At 32.5% G+C, this 18,146-nt stretch overlaps 1 protein-coding gene across 6 annotated transcripts in view; it reads right to left on the reverse strand.

Moving 5' to 3' along the window:
- The window catches only part of LOC148601031 (uncharacterized), a 36,308-nt gene extending 24,060 nt beyond the window's left edge, over positions 1–12,248 (reverse strand). For all 6 annotated transcript variants that reach the window (XM_088554598.1, XM_088554597.1, XM_088554596.1 and 3 more), the window contains exons 1-4: positions 12,120–12,248; positions 10,583–11,306; positions 3,237–3,422; positions 673–802 (exon numbers count right to left, since the gene is read on the reverse strand). In XM_088554598.1, coding sequence (XP_088410724.1) covers positions 673–802; positions 3,237–3,422; positions 10,583–11,110 — 844 coding nt within the window. In that variant the 5' untranslated portion in view covers positions 11,111–11,306; positions 12,120–12,248. The remainder of the gene's footprint in view (positions 1–672; positions 803–3,236; positions 3,423–10,582; positions 11,307–12,119) is intronic.
- Between the last annotated feature and the right edge of the window lie 5,898 nt (positions 12,249–18,146).

Raw genomic sequence — 18,146 nt, forward strand, 5'->3', positions numbered from 1 at the left:
TAAAATATTTGAACTTCAAATTTTATAATCTTGTAGATAAACATCAAATTAACAAGTTTAGATACTTTATAAAATCAATTCATATTGCAAAAATCAACATTTATATTGAAACAGCTAATCAAACAATATTAACAGTATGTCAATATCAAAAGTCGGAAATATGTTTACTGGTAGTCTTGTTCTTTACTGGTCATTAAGTCGTTATAGAATTAGACTTGTTCAAATAATGGGTGATTTAGTAACATTTTGTTGACTTATGCCTTGGATAAATAAGTGTCTGTTCTAAAGCGTGACACGTTAATACAGGGTTAAGTTTCCGTCCTAGAAAATAGCTTAATAGCTTCTTGTTCAAGTGCAAAGGGAAGATCTGTAATTTTTTTTTATGAGTGGGATTTTTTTCCCTGAAAAAAAAAGATACAGGATTTTTCACACAAGTGAGACCAATCCTCCACTTTGCACAAACAATTGAACCTATTTTTTTCTTTTTACACCATTTTCAGAAAAATATGCTAAGAAAGACATCACTGATTGGTCCCTGCCACAGTCACTATAAAACTACACTGCAAAAGCAGAAATGGCGTCCAAACTTTTGAAAACAATTCAGGTAGTGAAGATGTACATGTATTTTCACAGGCCTATCTTATTCAGAAATGCAACAAAAACAATTTTTACCCATTTCTTCACAGACTTCATGATAGTCTCTCTCTACAGAATCTCTCTGCGCCTGTGTTAGTTTGAGTTCCTCTCTAACACTCAAAGCATCGTTGCGTAAATTCTGACAGTCTAAAGATAATGACTTCACCTAAAAATAAGTATAAATAAAAGACATAGTCACAAGTTAAAGAGGCAAACAGTAGGGAAAGTATTTGAATTTATAACTTGTATAGAAGAGAATTTTTATGTTATTTGTATAGGTGAAAGTATTAACAATAAACTATGGAGTTTCTACTGACAACCAATGTTCTCAAGCACTCCCAGTGAGAGTCGAATTCGCAGCATTATTAAATATTTAAGGTTGATAAATTGTAAAAGTGAAAGGACTATTTTCTTGAAAATGTGCTGTGAAAGTACTTCTATTTGTGGGTACCAATTTTCGTGGTTGAGGAAAATAGTAGTAGTAGGTAGATTCTTGAAGTTGTGGATTTGACAACTCTATCATACAAACAAAAAGGAAATGTCCTATTTGTTGGAACCAAATTTCAATGTTTACCAAACTCACAAAATCATATAAATTGGTACCTAATGTACAATAACACTTTCACAGTAGTCATTAAAGAAAGACTTTTTGGTGATTTTTGGCATTTTATACTACTAATGTACATGTAGTTCATAACAAATCAGTTTGTTTCAAGTACCTCTTATCTTCTGTTTTTTTCTTTCAAGAAGTTTTTTTTAATACATGCATATTTTCAAGATGAAATCATGATCTGGGCTTAAAAAACATCAGGCTTCTGGGCTATCCCTTGACACTCAAAAGACTGATTGATTGATTGATTGATTGATTGTTGGGGTTTAACGCCCGAGCAGCAATATTTCAGTAAATTCAGGCAATGAACATGAAATGGATGATAAAATGAACATGAAATAATGATGAAATGAAATATGGGATGGGACACATGGATAATGGGGTTAACAAATTTTGATTGCCACTGAAAATAGGGAGAGGTGGGTAGGATCCAGCAATTTAGCCTCCTGTGGCGGAGCCCTATTGTTCCTACTCCAGGAGAATACCACAGAAGGGTTCTTTAACGTGCCACAAACATGGCATCTTTCCTAACACGTTGCACCACTATGTTTGCGGTCAGGTTTATTGTATTATAGCCTGACAACCCCAGCATGTAACATGCAAGGGGTATCCCATTCCATCACCTGGAGCACACAACCCAGTTGCTAGTGTTCTGAGCCCTATTTAGTTGCCTTTTATGACAAGCTTAGTGCTGCTACGGGCCTATTCTTTTGACACCCAGACCCACACGGGGCGACACTCAAAAGAAGATAGTCAGATAAGCCCAATAGGTCCTAAAGCTACAAATAAAAATTTTTTTTTATTTGTAGCTTTAGGACCTATTGGGCCTATCTGACTATCAGCTTCAAGTTTTTCTTGTCTTCTTTGTTTTCTTCCAACATGCTCGAGGAGTTTTTTGGACTGTATACATATAATGATTAAATCTTGCATTTAAAAAGATTTTTACTGATTTACGACAGAAGCATTGATAGTTGCAACAAATCTCAACATGCCCATTGTAGCACCATAAAACTATTAAAATGATACTATTTAAGTATGGGTCTGTCTAAAAATCAGACAGGGGGTGATTCATCATATCTCAAGATAATCAAAGATACTGTTCAAATACGTGATAAAGACAACCTGCATTTATTTCCTTGGATCTGCTATACTTTGAAGTTATGTTTAACTGGTATTATTGTAAACATTCTGGAGGGAAATTTTCCCATACTTTTCTATAGTAAAACATAACCAAACATTAAGAGTTAATATCTTCAGTAACCAACTTTCATTTTTTTATTGTTTAAAACAGTTTCTATGAGACCTACTGAAGGATGTCCAATCAAAATATTTTTTTATTAAGAAATGCATGAATCACTAATCAGAGCTTCTACCTGGTTTTAAGGCAGAGTTGTACTTAAATATCCCAAACATCAAGATTTCCATAGACTGAATCTCACACATTCTATGGGGTACATGTGCATCAAATGCACTAACAATAGCTTTCATTTTACATTGTAATGTGTATTTTAAATACTGTGGGAAACACTGTGTATATGGTAGATAACGATACATACATTTGTATACAGTGTAGTAAATAAAAGTGTGATCTGAAAACCTTTGGCCTCCAAGTTGTAAAAGGAAGGACATTTATAGGGGCAGTAATCTTATTAGAAAGCATATTACATCATGTCAGACGAGTGTTAAATTAGACAAAAATAAGAAACATTGATTTTCATCAAGTTCATTGCATGTTCATGTCTGTTCAGATCAAGACAATACAATGATATAAATTCACCATTTACAAATTATGTAAAATGTATATATACACATGTATACCCTTTTTAATCTAAATTTATTTTGATTTTACTCTTATACATGAATTGTGGCATTATCAGTTGACTTAATTTGTATATCTAGAGAAAAAACTGGGTTCTGCTGCTTCATGGTTTGAATTATAAGAAGCCTGATTTCAACTGCAAAAAGATTTTGTGATTTCCTCAAAACATACCTCTTTCCTCTCTGCCTCTACAAGTGTCTCCATGTCTCTAACCCTCTCCATTAGAGTATTGTGGGACTCCTCTAGACTTTTCCTTAAACTCTTCTCTCTATCACAGTCTTCCTTCAGTTCATTGATCCTTCGTTGCATTTTCTGTCTCGTGCTGGACAACTCATCAGCTGTAACTGAAGCCTCTGCCTGTATTAAAAAGGGGTGTGTGTTAAAGAACATTCTAATATGACGTCTTCATATTGTCAAACAGTATATGTTGGTACAACCCCACCTTTAGCACCTGTGCACTGTCTCTTTTCTTTCGCTGTCGCTTTGAGATAAAACACTCATTTATAAAGGTTTATGCGATGATTTATATAAATACACACATTTAACACATACGAACATAAATATACAAATTTAATCCAACTTCCATATGGGGAGGTTAAACGAAACAGCCATTATTTTGACTATGCCTAAGGAAATTTTTGTAAAAAAAATTACCATATTTGTCATATTACAAAAGAAATAATTCATGGAGGGTGTAGATTTGTGCTCATTTTAGCATACATGTAAGTACGGCATCTATACTTGATTATTTAAAACCGAGCGACAGCGAGGTGTTAAATGAGAATATAAATGCCAAACCAATGTTAAAATGAGTACAAATCTACCCCTTCCACGAATTATTCCTTAAGTTTCTCAGCATTTAACATATTGGGGTTCAAATTTATACTTGTATATTATGAACATATACATGATACCTGCATGGCATGTGTTACCACTTGAATATATGTAGTATTAAAGACTGTTATATGTATGCCTAATCTAGGAGTTTGAATTTTAAACTTTGAGTCCAAATGTGAATGCAATTCTTATTTACTTTGTGCATTAGGAATATTTATAAGCCCAATTCTGTTAAAATAACTAAAGACCAGATGGTCTATTTACATGCATGAGCCGTCAACTCAGCATATCCTGTTGTTAGTAATACATGTAGCAAAGGTTCAAAGTAGAGGGGCCGGAGGTACAAGGCCCTCAATTTTGACCTAAGGCTTTTGAAATACATAGGTCTCGTACATTCAACCATTTTTATTGACAATTCATAGTGGACTTTTGATTTTCCCCAAGAATGTCAAGTTGACCACTAATTCAAAACTTGGAAAAGTCCAGGCCCTGGTGCCACAAAAAGTTTTAAAAAATACTTGAGTCCGAGAATACTCTTTTCTTCCATGGCAACTTCAATCAAAGTCATTAAAATTGAGGACACCACAAACAATTGGGAATTTTCTCAAACTTTAATACATCTGTAATTTTTCAAGTTTTGTGCACTTCCCTACATGTATTTGGACACCTGTAAAAATTATTTGAGAAATACATTGCCATACATACACAGAAAAACAGGAAGAAGATAGATTTAAGAAATTTGTATACATTTTTGTAGTACAATTTGTGTATGACTGTAATTGTGTTCTCATGTACAATCATATTAAGTGTACAAAGTCTTCTAATGTATATCTACAACTACAAAATGCTTTAAAATCAAGGACTATATGAATATAGTAATATAAAGTCCAGGTAAAATTAAACACCACCTTTTTCTGGACTTTATAATTTTGCATATAAAAAGTGACTAATGGTTTTAAATCCTGGCTAAAACAAGAGCTAAACACTTGCTTTCAAGAGTGAAGCTATGGTACATGTATGTTATGATTGTAAGTCATTTTGATGTACAATGTATTGACAAAGATAATTCATCAGTGGACCTACTGTCATATTTAAAAAAAAAAAAATTGGCACCCATGTTGGCTGCAATTTCTGAAAATGGTACATGTAGCTAGCCATTTTTCTGGCTACAGAATTTTGGAAGCCAAATGTAAACATACATGAGCAAAATGTACATGTAAAATTTGTAATTTCCTCATATTTTATACTTAGAAAAAAACATTTTTTCTACATCTAATTGGTCAAATAATTTATACCATACAAGTACCTGTATCTTCCGTATAGATTATATACAGATGTATAGTTACTTGTACAGTTTTAAATCAAAGTCCTAAAAAAAAAATTAGAAAAAATGACTACTCGTATATCTGAAACATTACATCATCAATAGTTTACATGGTTCAAAATTTAAAAAAAAAACTGAGAAAAACATTAACATTGGGTTGAAACCACTCTTTAAGTCTTTAAGGAAATTTTGTGCAAAATTTGGGCCCCCCTTTCAAAATTTTCTGTATTTGTGCCTGCTCTTTCTTTATTACATGTAAGCAGACAGAACAACAGTGGTACATGGTAAAATATCTCTCTAAAGATGGGCACACACTATAACTAAATCAGTTATACATGTACATGTACGTCAGAGGTGTGGTCAGGATTACTTCTAAGATTGTCTTATAGGAACTTAAGTGCAATTTTGATCCAAGAATGCATGTTCAATTACATTTGAGGGTATTTAGTCTGTAATAAAATTTCTTAAAATGAAGTGATTACATAAGAAAATCAATTTAAGTGGTTTGGCTATAGTAGGTTAAAAATTATTGATACTTAGATAATCCCCAAAACATGCTTCGCAGCGACCTAGATTTACTTATCACTCAGTTATCAGTGCCTAAAGTGCTCATTTACAAAAGAATTCGAAATTTAATATCCCATGGATACATTGTTCAAATATATGTTGATAAGCTAATGGAAATCTACTGTCGGACTTGGGATTTTAACATTGAAATATGGGCCTCAAAAAGTGACAGTCAGTCAGTAAATAGACTTCAAATTATGTGTAATTTGTATTATAAAGTAATAAAACATGCTAAAATGGTAGTTAACAATGAAAGGCTTACTGCATGTACACAGTGTATATGTTTATGTACATTGAAGTCTGATGCTTATAGGGACCTGGTACTTGGAAGGCCAGGGCTATCTTTTTCATGTATACATGTAAATCTAGGTGTACGTGTTATGAAAGTGAAAATGGTCCCTTTAAATTTTTTTTATTTCTTTGAAACTGGAAACATAGTGAAACCTGTCTAAACCAAACCCTGAATAATCTGACAACCTACCTAAACCAGACCCTGAATAATCGGACAACTTGTCTAAACCAGACACACTTCAAAGTTCCTTTACAATACATGTACAATTAGAGGCTCAAGAGAGCCTGAATCACTCACCTGGTTAACCATTTGCTTATTTGAATATTTAAAAAAAAAATTAATGAATGAGACAGGCTGATTTGACAAATACAGGAAATGCTTCTAAAAACATTTTTATGACCTGAACCAGAATTTTGCTAAAGGCAATAGTTTTTGAATTATTTTCAGAAATCTGTCTTCCGACCCCTTCATGTGTGTTCCGTTTTTAGTACAGGCAGCCATATCTATAACAAGTAAAAATCATAAGTCATTTCGAGCACAATACACTAAAGAACTCATATGCTTATTTTCATTAAATAATCATAAATCTTTTCAAGATTTTCAAAGTTGTACATGTGGAAAATTTTTTTTTCAAGAATTCTATCAGGAGTTGTAACTCTTACATCAGTAGACGAATGGTTTTGAAAATTTCGCCATTAGTCAATCTCGTGATGCTGAACAATATTACCCCGCAAAAATTTTTCTAAAGGCAATGGTTTTTGGGTTATTTGCAAAAACTGCCTTCTGACCCCTAATGTACTATTTTAACTAACAGTGGCCATGTTTTTTCATGGATCATAAATCCCAAAGGTCGTTTTGTGCACAATACTCTAAGGAACAATCAAGCCAAGTTTACCTCCAGTTAGTCTAGTACATGTAGTTTCAGAGGAGAAAATTTCGAAAATTTGTCCACAATAAAGACAAAGGACAACAAGTAATGGCATAAGCTCACTTGGCCGTTGGCCAGGTGAGCTAAAATGTATATCAGTTTAAATGCATCTGAATCTTGGTAAACCTAACACCTTTCTAAACCTAATTATTTAACAGTTAAAAAGGGCAACCTTTAGACAGGTTTCAGTGTAGTGGTCCCTTCTTCAAATTTTCTTCCTAAACTTTACCACTGCAGATACACACCTGCTGTGTACATGTACACATACATGTACATTGTATGTTCATTGAATCTACATTTTATTGTTGTTCCACCACAGGCTTGTCATTTTTGTCCTATTATTTTACTGAATTTACTCTGAGTGATTATAGCTCACAGAAGCATACATGCATGTCAGGCATGCTCATTGACTTACCATGAAGGGATCTATTAGAATTATCAGCATTTTGTCGTAATCTTGGAAGAGGCATGCGATTTGAGCTAGGGACATCAAAAACATCTCATTTAAAAAAAAATCCTTTGACATTCAATTACCATATAGTAGGTATTTTTACAGGGTGCTTATTTTGGCATATTTAGCAATCTGTCAATTGCAGCACTTACAAAATTTCAAAGATTATATGATGTTAAATAGAACTGAGATCATTCATTGCATTTAAAATACTATTAAAAAATGTCCTTTTTTAATATGTATAAACTGAAATTTTTGTTCCATTTCCCCTTTTTCCCTGATTTTAAATCTATCCAAAAGTTAATGTGCATTTACTTTCAAAAGCTATATTAACAGAGTATTTATCCTACATAACAATTATACAAAAATAAATCAATATCAGTTTAAGAAAATAATTTCCTTAACACAAGAATTCCAAAAACTAGACACTTTAATCAATTTGAATTTTCCTGCCAATTTTACTTGGTTAAAATCACTGCTCTTCACTTCCTGTTTACAAATGGTAAATTATTAATGATAGGATGGATAATTATTAGTGTGTTAAAATGAAAATATTTAACACATTTTATCCTTCCAGTCACATTACTGCAAGAAATAAATTCCCTAAATGTAAATTTATTACTATATTGTAAATATCTTTCAATGCAAAAAAGGAGTCCCCTCAAATCTTGGGTCCTAGCCTACTATTCAAATGCAAAAAGATTTGCCATTTACAAAGTGTTGAGTTCAGTATTAAAAGCAAAACATCTTTTTGTGTAAAAATGGTGTTACAAAATGACAAGTGTCTATTTTTTACATGACAAAAGTGTTAAAAAAAGGCATTTGATGAATGATTTTGCACAGTAACAAAACATTTCAAAATCCCGGAAGTAAACAATTAAATGCAGAACGGTCTTCGGATTTTATTACATTCAACATAGAGAATTCCGGAATTCTGTGGAATAATTACTCTTGGTTTACATGTAAGTACACTGTACACCATAAGGCATCTGCCAATATCAGAAACGTCAAAATTTTTCGTAGACAATATAGCCTAAACATCTCCAAATTTTACACCTGCCCAATGGTATTTTTCCAAAAAAAAAATTCTGCATAGAAAAGAAATTACAAAGGTTGAATTTATTTGGTATACTTACATGTACAATGAAAGGGGAATAAATTGAAAAATGTGTACATTACTTCCAACTTAAATTACTGTATTGTACTATATATATGAAATATCATCTTGAAATACATGCAGTGTCCTGACTATCATTCATACATGTACCATAGTTTAATAACATGCATATTTGCCATAACAAGTACATGTACATGTATAAAGTTCTATAAATGTATGGTTACAAGTGCACTGAAGTGCTGAGGTAACATAAAAAACTTATGCAAAAAATTGCCTATATGCCTTTTAGGGAGATTGTAGTGCTACATGTACATCCTATGCAGTGAAATCATTCACCCAAATTTCTGTAGTCTCTGTGCACACAGTGTATCAAGATTTACAAGTAATATCCCATCCCATTGAATAACCATTTAAAAAAAAATTAATTAACTTACCATTTTCACCTTAGAAAATTTAACATGAATTATTTCAATCTCATTTAAACTCATTTGAAGATCTGCATGAACATACTGTTCCAGAAATGTAAGAATGTAAATTTTTATATTCTCAATGGCTGTGTATATACAAATGTAAATTGCAACATGTAAATGTACTTCTTCAGTGCTATTTATACATCTTGTAGATTTTCTTATTTAATCCACTTTTTCACACTGCTAAATGTCCATTATTAACTCACATATGATGTGAGACACTTCAAGTTGAATGTGCCAATCTTGTGCACAGTATATGCAGTCATTTATCAAACATCTTATCCTCACACATAAACTTGTCATTTGAACAAAAATGCATATATTTTGAAACTTATCAGTCTTTCAAATCTACTTTACTACTTCAGAAGAATCCTCTAAACAATTACATGTTCAAGCACATGTACATGTAGCAAGTACTGTACATGAAGTAGTAAGAATATCAGAATACAGTGTGCATGAAGACCAAAACCTACAAAATCTACATCCCCAAATGAACCAAAGGCTCCAAGAAAATCGGACCATACTCTAGGAACTATTGAAGATTCGTGGAAACAAAGCTGATGTTTATACTTGTGTCAAACTGACACTTCAAAGTAAATTATTGTATAAATTCCGTGAAGTGGTTACCATTTAATTAGTGAATCTACCTTTAAGCTACCCCATTTATTATAACAAATTTAATAATTTGTGGCTTAATTGCTAAAAGCAACTCATACACATCATTCAACTTGGGGATTATCTTATCAAAATGAAACCACTGGTTTGGTAGCAACTGCAAAATTTCATAAGTATCTGTAAAGAATTTCAGCAAATTATCATGAAAAGTACTTATTAGATGTAGAGGAGACTTGTAATGACAACCACATTAACATGATTTATTATTGTGTATAAATTTAAAATGAAATTTTTTTGATTCTGGAAATGTACAAAAATAATTTTTCATGCACATGTATTTGTATGTACAGGTATATTTGTACAATGCAGATGTTTATAAAAGTATGAAAGGCAAAAAAATAATATGTCTGTTTCCTGCTACCCTAAATACATTAGTTTTTTTGTGTCTACCCTGAACACTTTATGGCTCAAGCACTGTCAGTCTAAATTGTTTCCCCATTACTCAATGTAAAAATAATTTCCCTCTCTCCATTTTTATCTACCCTATTTTTTTCTTTCTTTCTTGGCCTAACATGAAAATTAACAATAGATGGGTTTAATTTTTGTCAAACAAATAATATACATTTTGTACAACATAAATGAACGCTAAATCAATTATACAGCTTTGCCAATGGACATGCCAATATGTACATGTACCTTTGGTTCTGTAGGAGGTCATTCATTCATGTCTTTAATTCCTCAATAATGAGATTACAATGAACATAGATATTACAAAATCAGCATGGCAAACAAACAAAAAAAAACATGAACAGTGCACTGCCGTACATTTGTACCTGTTTCTTCCAACATGAAATATCATAAAAAAAAAACCTGTACAAGTACATGTATAATGTACAAAAAAATGTTTTGTACCTACCCTTGTTGTAGATGCATCCTCCAGAGCTGACTTCAATTCTCTAATTGTTTCTTTTAACTTATTTTTGTCCTCATTTTCCTGTAATAAATCCTCTTTCATCTGTTCCATTTCCCTTTTATACTTTGATATCGCTTGTTCATAAGTCTGTTTCAACACATTCATTTTGTATTCAAATTCATCATTAGATTTAACTTTTAATTCCTTTTCTCCCTGAATATTTAATAAGTTTAATTTCAATGTCTGAATCACACTTTCCATTTTACAGACCCTAGATACCAAGGCTTCATAGTTATCTTTGAGAACATCATTACTGGCCATTCTGACTTTGTACGGAGATACTGGAACCTTTATCCCAGAAGATGAATCACCCTCAGCTTTACTTTTACTGAACCCAAATCCCCCTAATTGATCCATCAAATTCTTTGTCTCTTCTTCAGCAGTGGCAAGTCGATTTTCCAAAACTTGAGCGGTTTGTTGATTGACCATCCCATTGGGCTGACTACCAGGTGGGATTACCTGTCGTGACATTGCTCACTATGATATTCTTTATCTGTTCTAAACAGCGATTAATTTGAAAGTATAGCTCCAAACACCTAGTTGTAAAATCATGATCATCTCATTTTGCTATTTTAGGGAATAAATAATTTACTTCCATTCATGTTTTTTCATTATCCCAATACCTATATACAGTATGTTACTCCTTTGATCAAGGAATGCTTCTAATCTGTAATAAAACAATTTGCATCTACAAACACTTAGATACTTTAAAGCCTGACTTTTTTGTTTAAATGGCTACAATCTGATCAGTCAACAAGATAAGTTTTTCATAAGCAAACTAGGTGGAATATTTTGTACACTAATATTGGTTTCTTGTTGACAAAAGTATTGTACTTGTCAAATAATTTTCGAGTGTTAACAATATAAATCAAATTTATGTCTTATCAAATCTCACAGCTTAACATGGGTTTAAAGTTATCAAGACCATGAAATATTGAATTACTAGACTATGTGATGAAAATCTAGCAATTTTATTGTTTACGCTCATCATGCAAATATAAAAAAAATGTTTTTTTGTATGATTTTTGTACACCATGCATAAACAGGAATTATTTTGTTCAATGGTTCAGATACCATTCATTCAATCCCTTTGGAATTATCTTTAAGCAAACACGAAATCATTTAACACTAATATCAAAACTTCCAATCACACAAATTAGTTAAATAGACAAAATTACACAGTTTTAATAGGATATTTAAATTTCTCTGTGCATATAGTTCTTGTTTAGACAGGCAATGATGATATAAAATTAATACAATCGAGTTTACCTGTGATATGAATGGGTCGATAAAAATATTTATTTTTGAACAAAAACAAAAGTAAATCATTTTGCATGATGCACATGGACATGTCATTCGATTCGCAGCATGCACATTTGAAATTGAATCAGCATGTAACATGCATGGTTTTAGAAAAAAAACTCGTATTGTACAGTTTTCTACAAGAATATAAGTAAAGACACTATTGCAATTCACTTACTGCCATGAACACAGCAAACAAAGATTGGAAAGGTATTATCCTGGCATCTACCTGTCACATTTACATTTTGTTTCGAGGACGCCATTTTTCGTAAACAATGTCCGAGAATTCCCGAACATGATTTGGCCATCCGGAGTTAAATCCGCGGGAAATTTGATTTGTTGGACCACGTCCCTAACAAACTAAACCAAGGATTAATATATAAATCTAAATTTAAGTCCTTCACTTAATAGAAGAAAATGTAGGGAAAATCTTTACTTGTTATCTTACAGTACCAAACTGTATCATATTATTAAGGTTTTGAAAGGGGTTTACAATTTTTATAGTACATTTTAAAGTCTTCCAGAAAAAAAAATCACATAATGACCTGCATGAGCTTGAAATCTTTTCAATAAGGAAGGGAGGAAGATTTTGTTGGATAATTTAAAGAGGTGGATCAAGGGGTCAGGGGTCTGAACCCCTTTTGTTAGGAAAATTTGGTCAATTTCGTGTAAAGTTTGGAGAAAAATTCACAAATAATAGCCTAAATCACCCTTTCAAAATATCTCGTTCCACCTTGAATGCTGTTTTGTTTCTTATTTCTATTATTTCTAGATCTACCCTTGATTTTATGCATTCAGATTTATTTATTGGAATAATCCTAAGCTCTGGAATCAGTGTGAATTCACTTAGCTTTTGGTTAAGATTTTGCATTTGTTGAAATAACTCGATCGTAACCACTTTCTAGGGGGCACCGAATGGGATCTTTTTGTAATCAAAATCAAATTTGTGTACACAAAATTAAATTATGTCATAACAAAATCATTTTTGTCGTACAAAACTATGTTATACAAACTTGTTTTATGATCACTTCAATTTTGTAATGACAAAATTAATTTTTGTAGACAAAATTCATTTTTTTGACAATATTCAATTTTGTCAAATAGGTTTGCAAATATAAATCTATTTGCATAGAAAATTGACTTTTGTTACCTGATATGGAAATTAAATAACAAAAGTCAATTTTGTGAGACAAAGTATTGTATGCAAAATGTGATTTTGTAATTAAAATTGATTTTTGTGGAGACAGAAGCGAAAATTCAACACAAAAGTTATTTTTGTGTCACAAAAGTCAATTTCGTATGCAAATTAGTTTACAAATTCCTTCGGATGTGCACACAAAATTGACTTCAGTGACACAAAATTACTTTTGTGACACAAATGTGAATTTTGTGTTAAATTGCATGCAAAAGTGATTTTGTTATGACAGAATTAAATTTTGTAAACACAAAATTGAATTTTGTGACAAAATTTTATTTTATCATAATAAATCTCAGTTTTGTATGCAAATTACTTCACAGAATCCAAACTAAACTAATTTGCATACAAAATAGCCTTTTGTTACCCAATATTCAAATTAGTTATCAAAAGTAAAGTCTGTGATACAAAAATGAATTTTGTCATGCAAAAGTAACTTTTGTCCACTGAAAGATTACTTTGTGTGAAAAAAAAATATATTTGTAGTATGTTATAAATTTTATTAATCTGTATTCATTTTTGTTGAACAAATCTCACTTTTGTCTGCACAAAATTGAATTTTGAGTACAAAACCACAGGAGTCCCATTCGGAGCCCCGTACTTTCAAAATACTGCCTTTCTTTCTCTCACCACCATTATCATCGATCTCGACTGTCGGATCTATACCAGACATGGTATTGTTCCAAGAAAGTTGATGAATACTTATCTTCGACCTTTGAATTAATATTATAGTTTATTAGAGAATTACCATATACTGACATAACGTAGGAGTATATAATCAAGGTATAAGAGGGACAATTCTGGTGTATTTCATTGAACAAAAAACCCTGGATTTGCCCCATGGTAAGCTACAAGAAAAAATATCGTATGACTCGTAACGGGCTACGCGGTATTGCTTCGTTGTAATATAAATGATACGGCATTGCCGTTTTGTAGCTCCGCAAAATCAGAACATGTCACAATGCTACATTACTATAGCGTCCAAGGGTCTTTCATTCAAAATTAAGAAAACTAAATAACTTACTTCTCAAGACAAGACAAGATTTTATTTATAAACCTCAGACAAACAGGTGTACAAGAGGACACAATAAATACATATATAAACAATACAAATACATCTACCAGATATTGCATATTATAAAAACCGGGTCATAGTTTTTAGAAAATTTGACAAGTTTCTGTATAATTCAACATGACAGAACATTGACATTCCTTTCAGTTTGTATTCTGTCGGGTTTAAAGTATATAACACTTAAGTATGAACTTCTGACATGGTTTTCACTCTTTTCTTTTGACATATAAACAGATAATGGAATTCATCTCCTATTTCTTCCCTACAGATATTACAAATTCTCTCCTCATTTGGAACCGCGTTTCATCTACCCGTTTCTATTGGAAACTTTATATTGGACTTGGCTATGTTTACCATAATGTAAGCATAGAAGGGTCTGAAAAATTCCAAATGATGTTAGAACTGTTAAATTTGCGAAGAAAATAGATAGATAGATAGATAGATAGATAGATAGATAGATAGATAGATAGATAGATAGATAGATAGATAGATAGATAGATAGATAGATTTAATTAAAATTGAACATAACTTTTAAACTGTGTTCACAATTAAAAACTGATACAAATTAGGAATAAAGATGATTCTATCCAACGATAAAATGAAATGTACAGGTCTGGGGTGGGTGGTCCGGGTTTGAAACCTCTCTATAGATCTTGTTTGGTTCACTTATTTGTTCATTTCATGCAAAGGCAAAAGGGAGCAAAATTATCATGGGACACCCGTCTTTTCAAATCCTCTATACATACCCTGAGTAAATGAGTATTCATAGGGCGGACCTGGTGTATGTCCCTTTTTTCTCAAATCGTAGACATCGTCTTGCTTCATTCAATCTTTATTTCCATTCACGCCCCTGAAATCCTGGGCCTGCCCAGTCTGTCATATGCCACCAAACAGAAATGCAGTGAATTAATGCATCGTCAAAAATCTTCATAGCATTCTGAAAACATGGACTTCAAGTTTCTCACATATATAGAAAGTTTAATTTACCTCTCTCTAACACTATACGCCCAACCACGATCACATGGTCTATTTCAATTCTGAGTGTCCATATCATTGGCGGTGTACCATACGCGTATAAAAATATATGCGTATAAATACTATCGAGATAAATGCGTACATATATAGACGTATCGGTTATTTTTATACGCGTATATCAGGCTACATCAGTTTTCAAATACCCCAATGTAGCAAAAACATTGTCTACTATACATGACAAATATGTTGTCGTACCAGCACACAAAGCCCAAAACAACATTGTTTTTGTCTACAAAACGTTTTGTATCCAATGTTTATTATCAGAGGTAGACGTAGAAAATAATAGCAGTAATAAGACCTATACTGCTACCACTCTCTCCAAAGAAGAGATTGTGGAAAACCATAAATCTGTGCTATTGTTTCTTGTTACTCCCGTAGTGGTATTAATTCAATGTGGATCCTGAAAAATTCGAAAGATCTTTTGGAGACAATCAGTTCAAGACTACTATCTGAATATAATAGCATTAAAAACTATGATACGGCTCCTGCGTATGGAGTGTTCATATCACAACTCATACTTTATGCCAGAGCTTGCCGAAACTACGCAGACTTTTTGTATCGCGCTAGAACTCTAACAAATAGGCTTCTGGAACAGGGTTATGTTGCTACAAGATTGAAGTCATCACTACAGAAGTTTTATGGTCGTCATCATGAACTCGTGGATCGTTATGGTGTATCCATCAGCACCATGAAAACTGATTTATTCAACGGGTCATAGTTTTCCTTTCCTCGTTTGTCTACCCCGGACTTGACTTTTTATGAGCAACTCGGCGGGTGTTTCTAGAAAAGCAGAAGACGCTTACCCTACCGGTGCACCTGGTCCATGCAACCAGTTTTTAGTGGAGTCCGAGTTGCTCATTTACTTTTGTTACTTTGTATGTATGATTTTAGTTACTTTATGTTCTTTGTTGTGTATGTCTGTTTTCCATGTCTGGTCTTTGTCCCTGGATTACATTCTTTTGATTACCGCTATAACATTGGTTCCCTTGATTACACTTTCAACAATTTTATGTATACGTAGTACGCGTATGTTACCCCGCCAATTACATAAACGAACACTTATGATCATAAAACGAGAGTACATGTATGGAGTATATAATATATCAAAGAGACAACAACCCCACCACCATCAGTCTATGTCCCTGGATAGTATATAGAGTTCTTAGAGTATATAATCAATGCTTATTGTAAATATGCAACCGCAATTTTAGATGAATACTATGAAATGATCGCCAACACAATTTTGTCTATTTCTGTTGTACTGTACGATTTCCGAATCTGATCACATCAGCACAATGTAGCAGGGAGGGATGAAGTAACAACTCACAAGAAAGAAATAGACGCTAAGCTTAATGCCGACGAGGCTTAATGTTTACATACATTAATCACTAAATATACAATAGTTTCAACCTTAACAAATTTACATTAGCACTGAATAAGTGAGTTGAAGCTAGGCACCTCCAAATCTGGGCCAAGTATGCTAAAAAGTCTACAAAAAAGCAGAAACATTAGGCTATCTTAGTTTGGATATCCATGTTTCGTTGATTTTTCCCCTATGTAAAAGTCCATAGGCGGTAGAGCTTCGAAAAAAACTTAATTGCAGAAATCTGGAGTTTTTCACCATGTTGATACAATTGATTAAATGCTTAATTGAGGCTAAAATGTCCAGCCAGTGATAATTTTTCATGCATTGCAGAATAAGAACGTCTGTTTAATCGAGCGAATCCTGTTTTGTACTAGCCGGCACGTAATTTAATACGCTAGCATTTCGAAGAAAACCCCGCAGGTAAGCATATGTCACAACACTTGGACTCATCCATTGTTCTGGCTCCGATCTAGCCACCCTGTCGTCACTCTGTCTCCAGTATACTGCTAGTACGTAGACTGAGATTACCACCATCATCAACAAAAATATGATTTTTAGGTACCCTCATAACTCCCATTCACATTTGGGCCACTTTTTATACCTCGTTGAGGCAAAAATCCATGCATTATTTTCGTTTTGTATTCTTCTATCGTCTGCTTTCTACAAAACGAAGTAAATTGGCATATGTAAGTATCGTCACGCAGCCAAATATCCCAGCTTTCTAATGGTACAAAACGTTTCAATAACACTTAGGATGTTTGAGTAAAATGAAAATTATGTACCCTTTGCACCGAAAAATCGCTTAAATTGACATTTTTTCATTGTCAAAAACCCCTATACTATTTATGCTTCAGTAAAAATGGTTTATTATGGTATTTTCTGTTTAGTATTGTCACAATTATACTTCTGGGGTTCTTTTTATGACTTGTGGCGATTTTCATAGTCCGAATTTTCAAAAATTGCAAAAAAATTGGATTTTGGATTTTCCCATAAAATGTCACATAAATTCGACTTTTAAGGTTACTGCTCAACCAAAACGTCTCAAATTTGGTATTATACGATAGATAATTTGATTCCATACATAATAAGAGCACGAAAAACAAACTAGTTTCCATGAACAAATTTTCCAAAAAAAAAAAAAAAAAAAAAATGAAATTTTATCCCACCCCTAGAAAACTGGGTTCAGCATCAAAATTCTCATTCCCAGCATACCGACACTGTTAAACTCGTATAACTAAGGAATGATGTATCTAACATATCTGATCACTACTTGTGCTTAGATTTTCCTTTTGTGATTACAATTATTATAAAATTGTAAAAAAGGGAATTTTTAGAATTTTAGATTTTCTTCAATATATCATGTTATTGTCATTTTTTTCTTAATACCGTAGTTCAAACTTACAGTACATTTATAAATTGACATAGCTTAAAAATGATCCCCGCGTTTCTTACATGTGGTCTCTTATTTTACTATATGCATTTGTCTATAAGTTTTTTAGTATTATTATTATTATTTTTCATAATAAGAATGATCCAA

This window comes from Perna viridis, chromosome 12 (assembly GCF_037379345.1).
Source record: "Perna viridis isolate PV_CMFRI_1.1 ecotype Kerala chromosome 12, ASM3737934v1, whole genome shotgun sequence".
Lineage (NCBI taxonomy): Eukaryota > Metazoa > Mollusca > Bivalvia > Mytilida > Mytilidae > Perna > Perna viridis.